Source organism: Caretta caretta, chromosome 9, assembly GCF_965140235.1.
Source record: "Caretta caretta isolate rCarCar2 chromosome 9, rCarCar1.hap1, whole genome shotgun sequence".
Taxonomy (NCBI): Eukaryota; Metazoa; Chordata; order Testudines; family Cheloniidae; genus Caretta; species Caretta caretta.
In genome coordinates this window covers 98,285,442-98,304,151 of record NC_134214.1, presented here as the reverse complement: position 1 = coordinate 98,304,151, position 18,710 = coordinate 98,285,442, and the positions used below count along the sequence as shown (strand labels likewise).

General features: G+C 39.5%; 1 protein-coding gene across 8 annotated transcripts in view; it reads right to left on the bottom strand.

The window, feature by feature from the left end:
• Positions 1–1,508: 1,508 nt before the first annotated feature.
• Positions 1,509–18,710, bottom strand: part of MAP7D3 (MAP7 domain containing 3) — a 163,617-nt gene continuing 146,415 nt past the window's right edge. For 7 of the 8 annotated variants that reach the window (XM_048863928.2, XM_048863932.2, XM_048863934.2 and 4 more), the window contains 8 exons: positions 12,379–12,514; positions 10,077–10,236; positions 8,649–8,753; positions 8,298–8,351; positions 7,845–7,932; positions 7,092–7,320; positions 5,313–5,608; positions 1,509–2,976 (listed from right to left, as the gene is read on the bottom strand). In XM_048863928.2, coding sequence (XP_048719885.2) covers positions 2,969–2,976; positions 5,313–5,608; positions 7,092–7,320; positions 7,845–7,932; positions 8,298–8,351; positions 8,649–8,753; positions 10,077–10,236; positions 12,379–12,514 — 1,076 coding nt within the window. In that variant the 3' untranslated portion in view covers positions 1,509–2,968. The remainder of the gene's footprint in view (positions 2,977–5,312; positions 5,609–7,091; positions 7,321–7,844; positions 7,933–8,297; positions 8,352–8,648; positions 8,754–10,076; positions 10,237–12,378; positions 12,515–18,710) is intronic. The other variant, XM_048863931.2, reaches the window with a different exon arrangement.

The following is an 18,710-nucleotide window of genomic DNA, read 5'->3' as shown; positions in this document are numbered from 1 at the left end:
AAGTGATTCTAAACAATATTGAAGATTGTTTTTTGTGACAGGGTTTATATTTGGAGAAAGGAAAGAGTGTCAAGTTTAACAGTAACAAGGTACTAACTTATCTTCTCCAAATCCTGTCCTTTGGCACTTCATTAAAAGGAAATAATTTATCCTCTTGGTAATTAAACTGGTGTTAATTTGTAACATGCCACTAATGATCAATGGACCTCAAAAACAATGAGGTGTCCTTGTTACATCTTAGAGACTAACATTTATTTGGGCATAAGCTTTCGTGGGCTAGAACCCACTTCATCACTAGTAATAGTTTAGGGCAAGTTTCAGAGGAACAGCCGTGTTAGTCTGTATTCGCAAAAAGAAAAGGAGTACTTGTGGCACCTTAGAGACTAACCAATTTATTTGAGCATGAGCTTTCGTGAGCTACAGCTCACTTCATCAGATGTATACCGTGGAAACTGCAGCAGACTTTATATACACACAGAGAATATGAAACAATACCTCCTCCCACCCCACTGTCCTGCTGGTAATAGCCTATCTAAAGTGATCAACAGGTGGGCCATTTCCAGCACAAATCCAGGTTTTCTCACCCTCCACCCCCCCACACAAATTCACTCTCCTGCTGGGCAAGGGAGTTGCTGATAATCACTTACCTATGAGACTTCTAGTCTGTCAATGTTGGTTTCTACTTAAAATGGCAGAAAAACTTAATTGCAGGACTATCCCTTTGTATATTTTAATTCTACATTGCGTAAGAATAGCTCCAGCCACCAATACTGGAAGTCACAAGAACCACGAAATATTCAGTTCCAATAACTGCTTTTCCCTATTAATTCGTGTGAAAAAACATGCTTGAGCCAAGTGCATTAACAGGAAGCATGTGAAAGTATAATTAGCATTAGGGCCTCACATCTTCCAACCCTCTTACAAACTAAAAATTCTTATAGACTGTTGAAGAAACTACAATGCTGATTGAAACCGTCCCTTTTGCAAGTTCTTTGCTTCTTCCTTCTGGCAGTGGTTCCCAAACTTTACCTGGCAACCCCTTCACCTCCACCCACCCCCGGAGACAGGGCCAGGAGCAGGGGATCAAGGCTGGGACCACAGCTACAGGAGGGACCGGGAGCAGAGCTGAGGCCAGGCCCAGGGGTGGAGCTGGGTGGTGCTCCCTCCCTGGCCCCTGTGCGGGCTGGCCTAGGCCCTAGCCTTACCCCGCCTCACACACACTTTCGGGACACCAACTATAACTAATATACTAAAAAGGTATCAGGATTAGAAGTGTATTTTAGATCAGGGAGCATAACAAGATGAAGACACTAAGACTACCATGATACAAGTAAGTCGAACCATTCGAATTTTATTTGAATAGCAAAAATTAGTTTATGGAGTCTGTACTGTGTATTCGAGTGGTTGTTCTGGTCAACATTTGACTGCATCTCCAGGCAAAGCAGCTGGGGAAACGTTTTGAGAGCTCTAGTAACCTAATGTTCAGAACTGCAAAAACCAACCCACTGTTCAACTGCAAAGTTTATTTAACAGCGCACACATATTTACAAACAGCTGTAACAGAGCATTCAACAAATAACATCTGCACAGAAAAAAATATCAGCATCTTGTTTGTTAGAATGATTGTCTCTGCCAGAAACAGCTATTATACAAAAATACATTTTTTTCTTTTTTACCTAAGGCACTGCTCTAAGTCTAAAACAGTTCTACTATAATTGGAATAGCAACGGATTGAGAAAGGAGGAAGAATGAGGGTTTCCTGTTTTAACTGTGGTGTCGAGAAAGGAACACATTTAGTTCCAGCAAGAACATTTGCATTTTAACACTGAAAACACAGCTGCCATTCAGATGATTAATTGGTACTGAAGTGTCAGCTAAGATTTAGGCAGGGTTTGAGAAAGCAATTCTTTAAAGAAATCATTATCCTGTATCTCTTACAAAGGCATAAGAACGGGACTGCACTTACACTTTTTGTAGCAGCCATTTGCAAAAAATAGTTAATCTCTTCATGCTGTAAAAAGCAAGTAACTAATGCAGCCTTTAGGAAAGGGAATACATATGCTATTTGCAGTCATTGTTATAAAGCTAGCACAGGAACATGTAGAATAATTAACATGAACAAAAAACAGGACTTGAATAGCCTAATACTGTTATGTACACAACATAATACTTACATGAGTGTAGATAAATATGTAATTCAAATGAAAACATTTTAAAAAGCATGACAAATGTTAAACTGCACTATAACAAACACGTTTAGGTACTCAACATTTCCGCAGTATATTAGTGCATATATACTCGTGTATATTGTAAAATTTTAGGACGTTCCAGTAACATTAAAATGTATTAATGATTGTACAATTCTGTATTTTGAAGCTACTAATATTTTCATATTAGAAATAATCCAAAACAGTTTAACCCAGTGTTGGATCAAAGAGATAACTGACCAATTTAGCTTTTCTTAAATATCCTATTAGTATCACCAACTGTACAGAGATGTTACGTGGAAAATAAAACAAATGGGATTTGGTTTTTATATGCACAGAATGCATAATTTTTATTTTAAATTTGCAAACTGCCACTTCAGAAACATGCAAAAATATTTGTCAGTGGCCAGCTGGTAAATTTCCAATGGCACACTGGGATGGTACATCACACTAATATGAAAATAAAAGGACCTGGAGACAGGTTAGTGGAGATTTTGTAAAAGGAGAACAAGTGATATTTAACAAGGAAAGCCTGTCGAACAGTCCACTAAACAAATGGAAAAGGAACAACAGCAAGGAAGTCTCCCTGAAAGTTTTCAAGGTGCAAATTTAGAAGTTTATTATCCCTTCCCTGCTGGTCTTTTTTGCAAGCTTGAAGACAGGTAAAGGTTAACAAGCAGCTTTTCAAAACAAGGCCTTCGGTACTTGATAAAACACTGGATTACTGAAGTGCAATCAGGTTATTTCCAGGACTCTAGTGTTCACAGTTCTGTCCAAAGAGCAAAGAAGAGGTGGTTAGTGTTCTCATGCTGTGCAGTATGGACTGTATACAAGACACCAAGTACATCTGCTATCTGTGTCAGGGGCCATGTCTAACATAACCAGCAGCAGATCTGCAGCTTACCTATTTCATTAACTGTCAGAACAGTGGTTTCTGTCTTGGGATAACAGCTGGTTAGTCCACACTGGCACATGCATAATCAAATATAACAAATGCAGTAATTTTTTCCTGATATAAGTGTGTAAATATATTAGTTTGTAAAATTATGTACATACCTGCTACATACACTACCTCAAAACATATCTAGCTGAACAAGGCCCAAAGCCCAGCCTAGAGACTATGGTTTCTCTAATTAAATACATTAGTCTTCTGCTTAACTGCATTAGTTATTAGCAGGCTCAAAATACTGTCATTCTATTTAGATTAACTTTCAAAATGCAGTAAGAATCTGGGGTGAACATTTCAAACCTCACTGGTGTTTATGGAAGGAGGTGTGAAAGCACCCAAACCTGAAGTTCTCCAAGTACCCACAGAAGCAATACAGCACTGGTACTGTGTACCTAGCTACTGTATCTGAACTCCAATCTGGAGGGACCACAGCAGGAGCAAGCCCTTCGCTCCATTTCCATGGCCCAGTCACAATCTTTGGCCTCTCACCTAAGTGGTAACAAGGGTGCATACTGCAATGGAATATATGTGACAAGTACATGAAACACACAAACATGGACATCTATCCTCTGGGAACTGGACAGAGAAGACAGCTGTCAGGAGTTTGGAAATGTTAAATGCTCTAATTTTGGTGTGTCATGTCTGAAGAGATGACTCGGGTGGTGTAACCATTCCATTTCCACTAAATAGCTTTTCCATTTAGGACACCTATCCACATGAGTCCTTGTCAAGTGGATGGAGATCTCTTGTTATGAGCATGTTTTTGAACTGGTGTGGTGGAGATCCTAACTTCCAATGAAAAGAAAAAAAAAAAAAAAAAGTCCAGTCCTATACCAGCTAGTTTCACTCAAATCTCTGACCCACCACCCTAATGATCAGTCATGGACATGGATAACTACAAATGATTTGATAAGACAACAACTTTTGGAGGATTCCCACTATTAGACTGCTAATTCTTCTCTCCTCCACACTTCACACTCAGGCCTATCAGCTTGAGGTCTGTAGACTCGTTTGCTTTTTATAAACCTGTTTGTGCAATTCAGATTTTATTTCCATAACCTCAGAAGTTTTGCTTGGGATGCAACACAGGTTTGATATACTGTTTTCTGCATTACAGATCTCTAACAAACAGCTTTTAAAAATTAATGCATTCTGTACTGAGTTTACCAGAAAGAAATCACAGTTCCTTTCCAGCAAAGTGTAACACAGTTAACACTTCCTCCCTACTGCTTATTGTCTAGTGTTTAGAGGGGAGGACTGGTAGTCAGGACTCTTGGGTTCTTTTCCCACCTCTATCACTAATTCACAGTGTGGCCACGGGCAAGTCTCAACTTCTGTCGACTCATCTGTAAAATCAGCACATCTACCTCAGAGGTGTATGAGGCTATTCCTAAATGAAATGCATCAAGTGCACAATATTAATTAAATAATCATTTGCTCTAGAAACAAACACCTGTTATTCATTTTATCCCCATATTAATGGAACATCTTTCATTCAGCACTAGCACCAAGAGTATGCCTGTTGTCATGTCTAGTCAAGCTCACACAACATGAAGAATTAATATTACTTTACAGTAAAAAAAAACAGGTGTTGCAGAACAATCTTCCTGTTGACAAGTGCTGAGTAACTAAAAGCCCTACAGACTTTGAAGTGGTAATTTTAAGACTCAAAACATCTCAGCCCCAGCAAAGTACAAGAATATACTTAAGTGGAAGGGCTTAAGTCAGAGAGGTCTAGCTCATGAAGGGTTTTAATAGTAACCAGCAGCACTTCAAAAATTAACATTTTTAAAAAATCACAGTAACCATGTAAGAGATTTAAGAACAACAAAAAATAAAAAAAATTTTAAAAAGTTTTAGTCCTAGGGAGAGGTACAGAAGCTTCATTGTGATTGAGCTGTTCTTTTGGAAGAGCTCTCAGCGGGTGTGTTATCTAGCTGTAATAGTTAAGTCCCTTCAAAAGTCATCAACTAGTTACTCCTCTGACAAAAGGAAAATAATAAGCACAACAGTAAGAGCCTGTTGCTAGTTTAGAGAATACAAGAGATTCCCAAAAAAAAAAGAAAAAAAGAAAGCACAAATATACAGTAAATATTTAACAAAGCTACCTTAATTTAGTGGGAGCAGGCGGTAGAAGGGAAGTCAGCATACATTACCTGATGCAGTCTCTATAGGTTTGGTCAAGGAATTCACCATGCCATTGTCCTCAAATGCTAATTTCGGACTAGAGGGAACTGTAGCAGCATCATTCAAGTTTTCATTACAGTTATCAGCAGTGATGCTGTCTGAACTCAGTTTGGTTGACTTGGAATGTACTCCAAGATCAATAATTTCTTCAAAAGTCCATGCATTAGATTTTCCATTGAGATTCTGTATAAGTCCAATCGTATGATCAGTTTCATTAACGTGCAATATTTCTGAATTCTGGATAACCATTTCTTTTGCTGAAGGACTGGAGAAAGAACAAAACACATTTGTTAAGAGTGCTGGACACCTGACCCTTATTTACCAACAGAAAAGGGGGTCAGCCAATTAGAAACCCCTATATTCTCCTCAATGAATATTTTTCAGGATAAACTGCCCTGCCTGCCATGTGATTGTTATAGGAGTCAGATCAGAAGGAACAACTGCAGCAACATCCAGTCAGTCACTTCTGCACCAATAACCATCAGATAAGAGCACAACTCCACAGAACTGGTATAAAAAAAAGTCACAGGATCCATGTCCCTGCTTTAATAGTCTGTGTTTCTGCTTTGTTTTCAGATTCATTTTTGATAAACACATGCATTTACTGATTCACAAACTACTCTGTAAAAGTGTTATATTCAAACCATCAGTTTCAATTAATTTTTGAAGAAGTCATGAAACATTTACACTTTATATTCCGTCACTAGACACATGTGGCAAGAACAGAAAATTTTTAATTTAATATCAGAGTATTTTCAGTGCAAATTCTAAAGCATCATTAGGATTTGGACAAGCAAACAGAATTGCCCATGAATCTAGAGATTTTTCCAAGGACTGGATGGAAATTCTCTCTCTGAAAATGAGAAATGTATTATTAAAAACTAATACTAAAATTCCCACCAAGTGAGGTTTTTAACATTGTTTTAGCTAAGTTGAAGGTGTCTCAGAGAATCCTGTAGATACTCTCCCTTCTCTCTACTCTCTTGTTTGGAGATTTAGTAACAAACTGTCATCCAGCCCCAGGGAAAACTGTTCAGGTTGTTGCCTTTGTTTACAAGTAAGTTAGACATGTTTCTGTTTGTTTGGCAACATCTCAATCCACTTACCACCACCACCACTGTTATTGACATGGCACTATCAAAAACAAGCAGCTTATGCATTAAATAGCAAACTGACAGTTTGATCATGTAATACACTTGAGGCAGTGGGCACTGCTTCATAATAGAAAGTTTTAAACTATATTTTTCTTGATCAAGATACCGATGCTTTAGTAAGTTCTGAAGCAAACTAACAAAATCTCTGGATTTAGTTTCTGCACATTAAATCAATTGATCAGATGTGGACCTGTTCAATTTCACACCAGATTTACACTGAGGTATATCTCCACTGACTTCACTACTGTTACTCCAGACTCACATTAGATTGAGAGGAATCACGATCAGCTCCAAAATACAACAATGTATAATTATACAAGAAGGAATAATAATTTATATTTTATTTTATAATTTAATGTTACATTGTTTTATATATTTAAAGTGGCAAATATTTTAAAAATACTAACTTGAAGTTTTACCTAGAGTAAATCAGGTGTTTCCTGACAACTACAACAAAACTCGACAGTCTCAAACTAAATTTTTGGCAACCTATGATCAGTACTAAACAAACTATATGAAGTGTATTTAAAGATTTCTTGCGTAAATTACAATCAGATGCAACCTTTACATTAGGACACCATCACACAGGCTCACCTATAACCCTTTAGCTGCGTAACATGCAAAGACCTTTCATTAGTCTCCTTCTGATAAATGTCTTGCTCATCTCCATTCATAAGTACTTCATCAGCCTCCATTTTTGACATATCTTGCATTGAAGATTCCATAGAAGTCAAACCACATGCAAACTCAGAACTACATTGTGTCTGCACCTTGATTTCTTGAGACAGATCAACACCATTTATCTTTTCTGAAAGACAGAGAGCTGCAATATATTAGGGTTGCGATTCCAAATTAACAACACACCAATAAATGCCTAACTGGTCTCTCCCCTAGCTGGAATGTTCTGAACATACAGTCTCATAAAACGAACATCTCTAATGGGAAATTGGCTATAATGATATTGAATAATACATGTATTTTTACAGTGCCAAAACAAATCTAAAACATTATTATTGTACAGTCATTCTCAAATCATACATTTTTAGTTAACAATTTTGCCTGTCTTCCACACTATGGAATAAATAATCTATTCTCATTTTTATACAGACCGCTTCCACGGCAATTGTGGAAATGGTGTACTTAAATTATCATACATCAGCATGAAAATTAACTTACAGTAAATATTGTCAATTGCTGAAAATCGAGTAAGGCCTTTCAGAGGATAAGTGAAGAAACAAAATTATTCGTTTATTAGGGAGTCCAGATCCCATTGAGACAATGACTACCCCACTTTAGAATATAAGCGATTTTAACCATTTTGGTCCTCATTTACCAAACACTGTTTACCTGGTTGATATGTTTTTTCAAGGCCCAACTCTCCCTCCTCTTCTGCATCCTCTTCCTCTTCCCCCTCATTAGCAGACTTCTCTTCATTCTGTAACAGAAATCTGTATTACTGCTAACTTAAACTGTTCTAAGTAACACAACAACACACAATATTGCGAACCATCCACATATTATCACACAGGCCATGATTCAATACATTTTAAAGGATGTACATCCAGCTTTCATGCTGCAGAGACCCTCAGGAGTATTTAAGAATCGCCTTGAGTATACTGAGAGTTACTATCGGTCATTGCACAGGATCCTTGTGCTATGACTGGAAGCCATTTCATTTCAGTCGAACAGAACATAAAGATGCTTGTTATTCTTCTGAAAGTGAAGCATTTAATGGAAAGATTCTGAAAGTAAAACATGAGAACTCCTTGAATCTATACAATGTCACAAACAAACAAGTACCTTGGCTTCATTCTGATCTGACTTCCGAGTTCTTTTCATTATTTCTTCAATTCTCTGTTAAAGCAAACAGTGAATTTGTCACAACATGGAAAAGGCTGAACTTTGATCATTTGGCTTCTTTTATCAACTTTTGTATTTAAAGGATTTAAAAATTCTTTACTCTATTTACCATTATAAATTTTCATTTTTTAGAACAGAAACCAAAATATACCTTTAAAAATGCAATCTGATTTATTCACATACATATGCAGATGGTTTGTTTAACTTTATTCACCAAATTGCTTTAACGTAAGAGTCTCAACACTCTCTTTTAAATGCTCACTTAAAGGCTTGAAAGTAAGAACTATGCACCTTTTTCCTTTCAAGTCTCTCCTGCATATTTTGCTGCATAATTCTCTCTCGCTCCTGCCGTTGTCTTTCAGCTTCTTCTTGGGCTTTTGCTTCAGCTTCCTCTCTCTAAAATTAAGGCAGAGAATATGGGATGCAATACATAATTCAATTTTAAGGTGTCAAAAGAGCTATTTTATCATTAGTTATTTTGTAGATGTGAGAAATGGTTCATACCACCACTTAAGCATCCGGTGTGCAGTACATGTAAATACCTATTATCCTAATCCTGAAAATCTGAATTACAGATTTGCCACCTGATTCTGAAATTCACAGAAAAAATATTTAGTTAAATGATTATCCCAGTTCTTTAGATGTCCCCAGAGCTATCTGAATAGTTAAACCTGTACTTTAGAATGAAGGTCCATTTAAGGAAAATACTTTAGAAACCATGAGGAAAGCAGTTGAATTGCAAATATAGCAACATTAATTTACAACCTTTGCAGTCAGATATTTGTATTTAAGATAACTGGCACTGAATATCTTAGTGCTCCCACTATAACGGAATCTGTTGTTCACTATGATTGCAAGCCTTGATGGGGAGATAAGAGCATTCTTAACACTAGCTTATTTTTATAACAATTGTACAGAACAGTAAAGTATGATAGAGACTGAGAATGAAAAGTTTATACGACAGTTATAGAGACAATATATACCAGAGATACAAATGGCTGTTAGAAATTCATCATACATTGAACAAGGTTCATATAGCCTGAAAAATATAATTTCATTCATTCATTCGGAAGGATTCCTTTTCCAGGTTATACAGACATTAATTAGCCATGAAAGGCTATATCTAGGGATTAGTAGTATTTTCATTCATAGTAAGTGGGGGGCCATGGATCAGCATTCATGTCACACTGTGCGCCAGCACCCAGCCCGGGCAAGCTAATGATCCAACCAGTGGACCAAATTCGGTGATGAATCCTGGTCATGTGCCACCTGAGGCACATTGCACATATGCTAAGAAGTATTTTAATATCTGCTGTAACATTACCTTTTATAGAGAAGTTAGATCGCACAAGGTGCCCCAGACTCCTCTCTGATCTTTTAAAACGGGAAGCTCTGTAAGTGGCCCCAATAAAGATTATGAAGAAGCGCTATTATACTTTGGCTTTTACAGAGTTCCTTGCATTTACCTACCAAGCAGCTTTCGGCCACCAGTGCACTGAACATAACTAAAATGGTTATGAAATATCTGCTTCTTTCCCAGACCCAAAAGCCACACAATTTAGGAAGATTTCAATAGTTTTATCTATGGTATCCTATGTCCCTTTATGATTGGTCATTTTCCAACATGAACTGATCCAGGATCTAAAAAGGATGACTTAACAGCTTTTCCAAGGAACAGAGTCATGTTCTACATCTAGCAAGTAAACCTGTTAAACCTACTAGCTTTTCCTGCTCCTCCTGTTCTTTGCGAACTCTCTCTTCAGCTTGTCTTTGCTGTTCTTCATCATCAAGTCTTTTTTCTTCCTCCAGTCTCTGGAGCGCCTCCTCTCTTTGTACTTTATCTTCAATCATTTTCTTTACCATTTCTTCTTCTCTGCTCCTAGTATTTCCAAGAAATGGATTACAGACTGGATATTATTTAAAGTGGGAGAAAGAAAGTTTAAAGCCTGTGAAAGATGCCAAAGGGTAGGTCTACACTACAGCTGGGAGCATGCTATTCATAGCAGCGTGGACGTTGCCACAGGGCTAGTCACACAAGCTTGGACCCAGGCGGGCTTGCTCTTGGGCAGCTAGCAGAGCCAGAACATCCATGCTGCTATTTTTAGCACACTACTTTTGAGTGGAGCTAGAGCATGTCTGTCTACCTGGGTTGGGAGGCACGCTCCCAGCTGCAGTGTACACATACCCAAACTCACAGTTCTGAAGACCAAAGTCAGCTATAGTTGATTACACTTATTACCAACCACCAAGGAGTTGCCAGCAAAAAAGTTGCCAATAAGCTGAAGGCAGGTTTGTGGGGCTGCAGCTAGGGAAGGAAATACTGGGACGCATCTTGCCAACCTGGTTGTGAGCAGAGCAGCAGCCAGGAGGGGGGTGGCAGCCCAAAAGCCAGGGCTTTACATGGGGAGGGGAAGCTGTGGGCAGGGCAGCAGCGGGAGAGGTACCATGAAGCTCCATGGACCCCCAACACCGCTGCTCCCCATGGAAAGCCCTGGCATCCAGGCCACAGCCCCCTCCCAGCAAACAGAACTGGGACTCCAGCAGAGGTTACCCTGTTGGATGGAGATACAGAGGCCCCAGCCTCTTATCTCCTGTGTGGTCCAGGGTTGCACATAGGTTTGTGGGACCGTAGCCAAGGAAGGAAGAGCTGGGACGGGCTGAGGTCCAGCTGCAGGCAGGTTTTCAGGGCTACAGGCAGGGAAGGCATGTCCCAGTGCTTCCTTGCTGGCAGCCAGGGCCTTTCTTCCAAAAAAAGTTTTCAGTAAGTGGCATGCTGTTGCCAATATCTGAATCTCATTAACGTTAAAGTCAACAGGACAGGATTGGTTCCCGGCAAAATGTTGCTATTAACCAGAAGTTGTTAATATCAGGGTTGTTATTAAGGGCATCCACTGTGTCTAGCCATAGAACAGATAAACAAAGCAGCAAACAGTAAAAGTTTACGAACACCGCCATTCCATCAGTGTCTCTTTCAACTGGGAGTTGGAGGAACAGAAAGGATCTGTGTACAGAAAGGTAATTCATCCTTCCTGGACAGTTAATTCTTTGGACACTACCGATAACAGATAATACTTGTAGTCCAGCTCTCTGTACTGAGGCAGGACGACATGACCTATCTAATAGTCCTACAATTCTATGATACTGTCAAGAAGGGTGCCAGTTGTTCTGGTGATATGGACACTTGTCCACTGAGAACTGGACTAATAAGAGAAATGTATTGCATGTACGCTACCTGCCATCCATCACGTGGCATCTCTGTCATCATCAACCCAGGATGAATTTAAACTTGGAACCTAGAAGTCAACAGGTCTCCCAAGTTTGCCAAAGTAGAGTTTAAGAGGAATACATCAGACCACAAGAGTTACGAACTGACCGGTCAACCACACCCTCATTTGAAAGCGGAAGTACACAATCAAGCAGCAGAGACCCAAAAAAGCAAATACAGTACAGGACAGTACTGTGTTAAAGGTAAACTACTAAAAAATAAAGGGAAAGTTTAAAAAAGGTTTGACAAGTTAAGGAAACTAGCTGTGCTTGTTTCATTTAAATTAAGCTGATTAAAAGCAGCATTTTTCTTCTGAAGAGTGAAGTTTCAAAGCTGTATTAAGTCAATATTCAGCTATAAACTTTTGAAAGAACAACCATAACGTTTTGTTCAGAGTTACGAACAACCTCCATTCCTGAGGTGTTTGTAACGGAGGTTCTCCCGTAGTTTGAAGAGGATTTTAATATCTTATAAAGAAAATTAAATGTAACTGGAATAAGAAGCATATCCTATAATTTAAGTAGCAGAATCACTGGAGACTTGAAAGAAAGGGAAGCAGTCTGCCTAGAAAGTGACATCCCAATTTCACACAGACTTCTGACATTCACAAGGATATGTATTTCCAGCAAACTCTGCCATATGTACCTGCCTCTCTGCAGATTCTCGCATGTGTAGCTAAAATACATGTCAGTCAGGTTTACATGCCAATCAAATTTGCACCACAGAAAATATTGTTTTCCAGTATTTACAAGTTACCTTTCCTCCTCTTCTCTCTGAACTCTTTCCTGGTCTTCACGCTCTCTTTGCTCCCGGGCAAGACGTCGTTTCTCTGCTAAGATTTTAGCAGCTTCTTCGGCTGTTGTGGTTCCTGGAATAGTTTTGCTACTAAATTCTGTAATTTGAAAGAAGGTGCTGTTATATAGTATCATCCACTTCAAAACATGTCTTCACCACTGTGATCTGAGAGGCAAGTAACACCGCTTTGTCCAACTGCCCTACCATTATTAACGTAAGTACTCAACCAGTTATTCAAAGCACCCTGTATTCAACACATAGGGAGACCGGAAGAAAGTCCTAAACAGTTGAAAGAAAGCAACAATAGGATCCCAGTACCTTATTTACGCTGGAGACATACTACACTAACTCATTCCAGCAATACACCTTTGGTTGTTTTCAGATGTTACTACTGAAAGTGCATTGTGGTATTCCAATAATTTGAAGACCACTCAGGTTTAAATGCAAACAAGAACAAACTTTATTCCTGGGGTCTTACTGGCACCCCGCTAGGTTTCTCTTCCTCATGATCCCCACTGCGGTGTCTTCTCTTTCGCCTCCTGGTTTCTTAAGGGAGCCACACCTCATAAGCAACCATTCCCAAATACTACATGCATCTCTGCTACAAATAATGCTGTAATAATCATAACAATGAAAACAGAATATTTCCAAAAACAAATAATTGTGTAACCTGCAAAGACTGTTCTATTAGCGCTTTTTAAAAAATCTGGAGAAATATTATTGTACGAGCAATAAGCTTGTTAGTCTTCCTTATAATAAACAGGACAAACATATTCTGGACCAAAAGAGGAAGCATCAATTTTAAAAATCCATTTTACAAAATTTAGCAATATTTTTAGAACAACAACTATGCCTTTGTTTTATCAGTAAAATTCAGCTAGAGGAAAACAAACTACGATCTTAAATCATATCCACATAGTGACATTGCTACATTCTCATTTTACATGCAGATCACAACATCTCTAACTGCCCTTTTTATATAATATCCAAACATAATATATTACAAGGGCACAACCAAACTCTCTTTTATACATGCCCCCCACACACCCACACTGCCCTGGGGTCTGAGTACAAGAAACATGTTCATAAAAATATTCTGAAAAGCCACTTGACTAATTTATACTGTAAACAAACCCCTTGTTTTTATGAAGTATCCCCATCTTCTTGAAGTTTAACTGGTTTTAATGTAACTGATGCCTGATCTTTAGAACATTTAGGGCCTGATTTTCTGTTGCTGTAAATCAGCGTAGTTCCACTGAAAGCAATATGCCTATGCCAATTAATACTAGCTGAGATTCTTCCCTTAAAAAAAAAAAAATAACATCCTTACAGATGGGTAGATAACTGCTGGTGTAACACTGATAAATCCTACAAGTCCAAATGATTAATATTTGGAAAATTCTTCAAATGAAAAAAAAATTTGACATTTCAATAAGCAGCAAAATCAACGCACTGACAAAAGTATTTTGCTTCTAGCCTGAAAAAAAAATTACTTCAATATAATGTGCTAATTTATGTGAAATTCAGACACTATTTATAAGTTTAAGACAGCACAGTGGGAGAGATTTCTCAAGAGTTGGGTATGGACTGTGAAGTCATTGTCCACTAACTGTAGAGTGAAAGCATCAACTGCACGTATACAGTTGTGGAGTCAAGACAAAGTTTTGTGCACACAAATTGTGCTTGCAAAACTGAGGGAGTGTAAGTGTGTACACAGGATTTCAATTTCCTAACTAGCACTGCTGGAGAGTTTTTTTCTATGTATTTAAGATTTATACAATCTCCGGGGCCTCTCCAGGGCTTTTACCATCTTTGACTTAAGAAATGCAATCATACTAGTACAAGCAAGAATAAAACTGTATCATCGCCAAACCCAGAAACAAGCCAGTCCAAAGAATACTGAAATACCCAACCTCCCCAAGCAACACCAAACCACACAGACCATCCCTCTGCACATACCTACCTCCCAAATTGCACAGGAGAGCAGTCAGGACAGGTGCAAAGACTGGTTCTGGTACCAATCATCTACCTCCTCAAATAAAAGCTTTGTATGCATAGCAGGAAGATTGACTCCATTAAAAACAATACTAAGGGAAAGTCTTTTCCTTCAAACATTCTTAAGCTATTTGTTGTATGAAAATTTGGGAAAGAAAAAACTTAAGTTGATAATACACAGAGCACAGCATGTATGTGCAAAGAGTTAGCTTACTAAACCTCAGAGAAGCTATTGCTTGCATCAGACATTGACCTGGGGAGGCAAACATACAGAGGGAGGGGGTTGTTCACTTCTGGTCATGAAGTCTGGCTGCTACTGTGGGCTAATGTATAGGACACTGGACTGGGAGTCAAGACAGGTGCTGATCGCAGCTCTATCACTAGCTTGCTGTGTGACATCAGGCAAGTCATTTCAACTCTGTGCCTGTTCCCCTGCCACCCTTGATCTGCCTCAGCTGTAGAATTTATAAGCTGTCTGGGGAAGGTACTGTCTCTTACTACAAGTCTGTACAGCAACGAGCACAACTGGCCCTGATCTAGGCACTACTATAATATAAACAATAGCAGAAGCTATTGCTAAGCCAACAGGATTCTTACACCTGCTCTGTTTATACACATAGCCAAAGCCAAGTCAATAAAACAGTGATGCCATCAATAATCAATCACTAAACTTGGGCAAACTTATCGCAAAACTGAGCCTGACTATATATTCCCATGAAGAATGCAGGCCCTCAGTGTAAAATCTCTACCTGAGGCAATACCATTTTAAGATTACAAGCTGTACGCCACCACATAAAATACAGTCTGAGTATGCAATATAAAAAAAGGAAGAAAACCAGTCACAGTAATGTTTGAAACAACAGATTACTGGGACAGGTCAGGATGGGGGAAGAAATAGGAAGAAGATGGGAAGCCAGCAGGGTGGGAGAGGCAATTTGCGGAAGATGCATATTTTCCCTCTTGAAGGTGGATCATAGTTTTCCATAAGGATTTCAGCACAGACTAACTCTGTGCACTCAAGATTAGGAGCACAAATTTCTGGACATGTAGTAGTGAGTGTACAAGCTTTGGAATATCCAAAGTCTCAGATATGCATGTACCAACATCATTTGGTGCACAAGTAAAGTATGCAGACATGTGGGTACCTGAATTGTATGTGGTCAGTTTTGGGTCACAAATTTAAGTCTTCCATGATCTTTGTCTTACTCAATTCCTCCATCTGCGCTACTTGGAGCTCCTTGCATCTGTAGAGCAAAAGAGGTCATCTTCCAACTCAGGAAAGTGCTTCTTCAGAGGGCCTGTATAATCCTCCTCTATCTTTGCATCAGTGGAGATGGAAGATGATGCACTTTTTATGCTCCTATATCACATAATCCATCTACCCAAAGCCAGAATTTCAGACAGATTTAGTCGTTACAGAACAGGCCCCCCAGTACGAACACATGCATTAGCGATGTTCTCCCATTGTAGCTTTGTGCGCTACAGTGATATTCCTGATGATTTTTCATTTCTCAGTATTGTCTCATTCCTTTTCTGTACTTTTTAAAACAAGCTGCTCATGATTTAAAAGTAACCCAACAGGACTGCTGTTCAGTTGTTGGTGTTTGGTGTCACGCACTGTCAGCTTGTGGATTATGAGACGCACTCCTTGAAAGGAAAGCAGAAATTGTGACACTTCCAGCCCCATTATGTGTGTAGAATTCCTTCAACCAACTCCTTCTCTGAGCACTGTCAGCACTACTTGATGTGTCTGGGTTAAGGGGGTGGAAGGAGTGTGTTAAGTAGGCCTGTGGAACTGTTGCCTTTTGAAGAATTGATGATGGTTTACCCTCCTCCCTAGGTCTAGTGAAGCTACAGTTTCCTGTATGATGGATTGAAGAATGTTCCACATTACAGGTATCTAAGGAGGAGCCTGCCATCTCCTCACTGCAATGTGGTTTTTTACTTAGCCACTAAGATAATGTATACCTGTGTTGAAACAGTGTGATGTGTGGCATTAGACAGAAAGTTATCACCCATACCTCAGTGTGGGCTATTTGTTTTATCCTTATACCCTCTGACTCCTCAACAACCCAGACATATAATTATCACATTCAAGTTTATTACCCATCATAACACACAAGTTGACAACTCATATGAATGAGCACATATGTTTTTAAGTTGAAACAAGCCTTTTAACTCATGAAGAGAAGCTGTGTAAGACTGCTCAAAGTCACTGAAAAATAAGATGTGTTTTATTGCATAATAGCATATTTTAACTACCTACCAATGTAGACACAAAAGGAAAACAAGACAAGATGTGTTGACAGGCAATCAAGTCCATCATAGGGGGAAAAGCGACATGGAGATCCAAGTGTGACCAACTGGGAGATACCTGCATTATTGTAATGACTATTATATGTTTCCCTGTTCACTTTTGGATGGCTGTCTACTTGAACTCCAAAGCTTAAGCCCAACTGGAGCTGGGAGTTGGCTGAGGCAGGAAACAAAACAAGGACTAAGAACTAAGACAGCCCCTCAGGTACACACCTTCAAGCCAAGTTAAGTGTTCAATGGAGGCTTTTACTGGGAGATGCCACTTCCAGGTGCCATCAAAGTTAACAGGACTTGTTTTGCCAAGGCGATCATAAAGATCAAAAGTTTTAAAAGGTTCCACTGGCAGAAAGGGAGAGAGAAAGTGATCAGCAGGCCACGGGGCTGACACAAACTGGGAGAGAGATAGGAGCTAAAGGGTAGGAAGTCTCACCTTAAGCAGGACCTAAACATCTGAGCCAGGAGCAGCTAAAAGGCTAGATACGGTCCATTTGGTGAGGTCTCCTTTTTTGTTATTTTTATTGCATGTCTCTGAATGTTCTGTTGTACAGTTATGTTAAACAATACTGTTTGAGAAGCTTGTGTGGTCCCTGTGTAACTGCTAGTCACAGCTGCTGGAGAGAAGTCAATACCAGCGTCTAAACCTCAGTTGGACCCGCTGAAGTAGTCACAACTGGTAACTAAGGGGCTGTAATCCAGGTCCTAGTCTAAAAGCGGGTGAATTGCAGAACTCTACCCCAGCGGAGATAAAGGCTTGAGGTCTGACATTTGTGAGAGGTACACTCAGTGAGACCCCCCTCAAGAAGGGACAATGGTGCAGCTAGCCCAGACACCATGACACTAAGTACACTTAAAGCTACCCTGAAATTAAGACTGAGCCCAGGACTTGATAGAAACTCAGCTGTCGCGGGACGACTCAGTGGTAAAAGCCAGTGTCTTTGGGTGGAAGCCTCAGGAGCTGGTTGGGGTATGGTACGGTGCCAAAGCAGTGAGGTAGCCTGGCTAGATGGTCACTCACTGCCCTCAGTTTTTGCCCTCTGATGTCAACTCCACAGCACATGATTTTGAAAATGTGAAACAACTTTTACAGAACAGAGGGATCTGCCTCCATGTTCACAGGTAGGGCATGTAGGGGAATATCTGGCCAGGAGTGGACACCGCATACTCATAGGGAAAAGTTAAATTAACACTTCTGTGTTGATCCACTTCCATACTGCCTCCTTGCCTTATAAATGCCACAGAGAGTTAGGTAGAGAACTACTCCCAGCTTCCTACTGTCAACTACAAAGAAAGTGATCATCTGGTTAGCAGCAGAGCAAGATGGAAGGAGATGTAAATACAGGTCTAGAAGTTAGCCTGGGGAAGAGAGAGAGAGAGAAGAGACACATAAGTAACGAGCAGAAGTGGCAACATGGGATACGGGGCTGGGTTCCAAACACAGTTTAGAAGAGGCAGCAGTGAAGGCAGGTCGAAGTCCTGGCAATGAGAAGGTAAAGCTTCAGAAGATGAGAGGCCCAGAGGTAGATAAGGATGTAGCAGGTGGGTTTGTGAAGGACAAGGATGATTCTGTAAAGGAAGACATGCATGACTGAAGTCAAAAAGTAACTGGTAGATACCTGTGAATAGGACAGACAGCAGGGATCAAATATCAGTGATGTGGATTACTGATCTATTTCTCATGTTCTAGACAGGTCTAAGAGACACACTTATTACAATCAGGAGCAAGGAACACTGTTTTAAGATTGATGTACAACTCCATACGACACTGACCATTAGACTACGGCATTTAGCTATCTTTCCACAAGAATGTATGTGGGCAAAGCACAGTATAACACATGAGATCCCAAAGAATTTTTGGCAATATTTCACACCCAGTTTAAAGTGTTAACACAGGGAAATTTTCAGACATTCCCTCAAGCTTACACACATTCAGGAATACACATAAGTATCTTTACATGCAGTGACATGCATCAGGCATATGATCC